Genomic DNA, 3,651 nt, shown 5'->3' on the forward strand with positions numbered 1-3,651 from the left:
TTCATTTTTTTGAGTTAAATAAAAAGAATAAAAAAAGAATCAATTTTAAATTAATAAAAAAATTTTTTTAAGTCCATTAAATAAAAATAAATCAATTTTTAAGTCCGTTAAATAAAAAAAAACCGCTTCCCCACCCTTCAAGTCCAAGTTCGTTAAGAATCTAACGTCTTAAAAGTAAAAAGAAAAATGTTAATTTCTTTAAAACAATTAGATAAAATAAAACTCTTGCCTATACTCTAATATAACTTCAAGTTCGGCATCCTAAACGTAAAAAAAAAAATATAAATACCGTATTTTGCGGTATATAAGCACCCCATTTTTGCACTTGATGCCGGCCAAGATCCTCATAATTTTGGCCAAAATCGCCATAATTCTGGCCAGGGGTGCTTACTTTCGGGGGTGCTTACTTACCGCAAAATACGGTATTAGTAAAATTAAACAAACTAACGAAGCTTACCTTTTGTTTAAATCTAAAAACCCGTCTCTATAAAAAGAAAATAAAAAAAAACGTTAGTTATTATTCTTAAGAATAAAAAAAAAATAATAAAAATAAAAATACGTACCTCAAAGTTTCAAATTACAAGCCGAAACCCTATCTAATTAAATGGTGCCATCAGTGATGGCACCATTTACACGAATATGCGAATATACTTAATTATACTTACCGTCCTTCCGGTACAAGATTTTCTGTAACGTTAAAATAAAGTCCTCGTCCCTGTGGGAAACACAACCCTCTAGAAATTCTGATAGAAAATTGGTAAAGGACTCCGTGAACGAGTCTACGAACTCTTGTACAGGTATGTTTGAGGTTGACTTAGTCTTATTTTTATTTTTACTCATCATTTTCTCTGAAAAAAATTCCGCAGTAATTTATTGAATCGGTTGCGAGAAGAGAGTTTTATAAATGATTTTTTCACAATAAAATATGATCACGTGGTATGTATTGATAAATAATCGGACTCGTAGAGTGGCATCGATATGAATAAATAATGATAACGGGTAAATTATCAAATTTAAATGATAAATATCGATTATCAACATTTTAATAAACATCAAAATTTAACTTAAATTTTATTTATCTAGAAATTAATATGATACAAACAAATTATACAAATAACACCGCAACCATCGTGACCATATTCCCAGATACATGCTCAGCTAGCTATCTCTAAACAATACCTTGCATAGGATGAAGTGTTGTAACCACCAAAAAGCTTGTTGCAGATACGTTCTATATATTCATTAACGCAACGCATTATATAAATAACAGTCATGAATAATAATATAAGCATGAAAAAATATGCAAAAATGACTGCAAAAGCTGTAAGAGGACCAGTAATCTCAATATCACTAATATACAATAAATAACCAGGTAGAATGAAAGCTAATGGAAACATTACTATACACAATGAGAGTTGAATCAAGAGTAAACTTATATGAATAATTATCTTAATAATAAGAATTATTTTCATCATAATATATAGAAAAATTTTCTTGAACCACTTCGTAATAAATTGAAGCATTCTATTAAAAAATCCCTTATCAACTTGAAATACTTCGTATTCTTCTATTTCAAAAATTTCTCTGTTAATAATTTTTTTTTCATAAGAATGCTGCCTGCTTTCACAAATGACGCCAACATTACTTAAAGGTTTGATACACAAATCTTGTAAACCAAAGCATGGTCCTTTATTTCTACACCAAACGATTGCTTCTTCTTTGGAGGAAATTCGGCTTAATATAGGAATTTTTTGATTTGTTAATGAAAATATAAAACTATTTGATGTTTTGCATTTATAATTATAATTATTATAAAAATCTTGATTATGAGATAATAGAGATGATGTTTCATTTTCTTCTGTTTTAACGCTACGCCATTCTAATGGATTATATCCGCCAATTATTTCTTTTGAATTACGGACTTTAAAGACAACGACTGTTGATCCCTTATTATCACAATTGTTATGAAACTTATTAATTCCAAAACCATCTCGACTAGCACGATAAATAAGTTTAAATTTAAAAGGTAAACTTTTATAATGATAAGGCGTTCGTTTCTTATTGATCCAACTTGCTATTAGTGCTGCATCTTTAGAATTAATAATCTTAGAGTCAAACGGATACCCTCTTAATGGTAAAATATTGAATGAAGGCTTGGAATTAGGATCTGAAAAATATCGTAAAACTTCTTCATCAAGACCATCTGGTAGAATACCTTTAAAATGGAACGTAGCTTTTGTATATTCATTAGGTGACATATTAAAAAATCGAATGTGAAAAATACAATTATGTAAAGTATTTTTTAGATCCACAAAATTCTCTGGTGTCCACTTAATTGAATCTTCATCTAAAATAGAATCGGTATTTTCAATTCCCCATTTAATTAAATATTCCCAAATTTTAATTTCTTCTAATTCAAGCTCATCACTTTTCAAAAGCTGAATAAGTTGAACTTCTGTAATTTTTGAGAAATATTCTGATTCAAAGATAATTTTAGGATTTCTATTCATTAATCCTAATGCAAAATTATATAAATTAGTAAAACGATCGTGTTCCAAAGCTGTAATAATATCTTTTGGTTTCCAAGTCAATTTATTCCCAAGCAATTGATTTTCAAGTTGTTGATAAAGTTCAAGTAATTGAAGCTCATCGGCAGCAATGATGACATCTATAAGATTAACTTCATTATTTCCAACTGAAAGTACTCCTGTATAAATATGCCTATTCGTAATTATATTTTAAAAATTTTTACAAAAATATTAAATTTTTATTACGAATATCATATATCATTCATTGGAAATAAACTTACTTTATAAGTACTTCAAATACCAAGGGTGCAATATTAGGCTTATTAAAAACGATGATTCCATCTTCTTTCTTTGCCCATCGTGAAGACAATGCATTTTTGAAATAAATTGACCTAGAAGATAAGATTATCGAATGTACTTTAAATTCTTTAATATTTGGTTCCTCGCCAACTATAATTTTTACGTTATAATCTTCATTATTTTCAAGTAAATTTGAAAAGTCCACAGACATTGAATTATCCATATTTTACGTGTAATAAAAAAAAAAATTTTTTTGATATCAAGCAAAAAATATAATATTTAACGTAGTTATATTACCACAATACCCATGAACCATATTAATCTGTAAATGGCCTTTTATACATGTGAAGTACAATAAATCAATCAAGGTTTTTTCGGAAAAAAAAGAAAATCATTTAAGAAAATGGCATCTTAATACCATTTTAGGTCGTAAATGGTCCTTTTACATGAATCAATCAAGATATATATTCGGAAACAACTATGTCGATGCGAAGATCACGTGATATGTCTCGAGTATTGAATAAAAATTTTTTTTTTTAGTAACCCATTTCTTTATTGATTAAAAAGTATTTGCATAAATTACACGTTAATTTTAGAAATACACAGGGGAAAGCAATTATAAAAATTGAATGACCCTATAACTAAATAGTCTATCTAAATAGTCTATCTAAATACTATGCTAAAAGATCTAACTAAAACACATTATCTGTAATAAGAGAAATCATAAACGAAATAAAAAAAACCCATGTATCTTGAAGTTAAATGAAAATATTAAAGTTTTTGTCTGGTTAAAATTTTACTTTAATTTATATGAACTCTAAGG

General features: G+C 27.6%; 1 protein-coding gene across 1 annotated transcript; it reads right to left on the reverse strand.

Moving 5' to 3' along the window:
- Nucleotides 1-1,154: 1,154 nt before the first annotated feature.
- Nucleotides 1,155-3,051, reverse strand: OCT59_015993 (uncharacterized protein; the record flags this gene model as incomplete). Its single annotated transcript, XM_025326492.1, has 2 exons — nt 1,155-2,721; nt 2,810-3,051. 2 exons carry the CDS (start codon nt 3,049-3,051, stop codon nt 1,155-1,157), a joined length of 1,809 nt encoding a protein of 602 aa, XP_025175802.1.
- Between the last annotated feature and the right edge of the window lie 600 nt (nt 3,052-3,651).

Source organism: Rhizophagus irregularis, chromosome 24 (genome assembly GCF_026210795.1).
Source record: "Rhizophagus irregularis chromosome 24, complete sequence".
Classification (NCBI taxonomy): Eukaryota; Fungi; Glomeromycota; class Glomeromycetes; order Glomerales; family Glomeraceae; genus Rhizophagus; species Rhizophagus irregularis.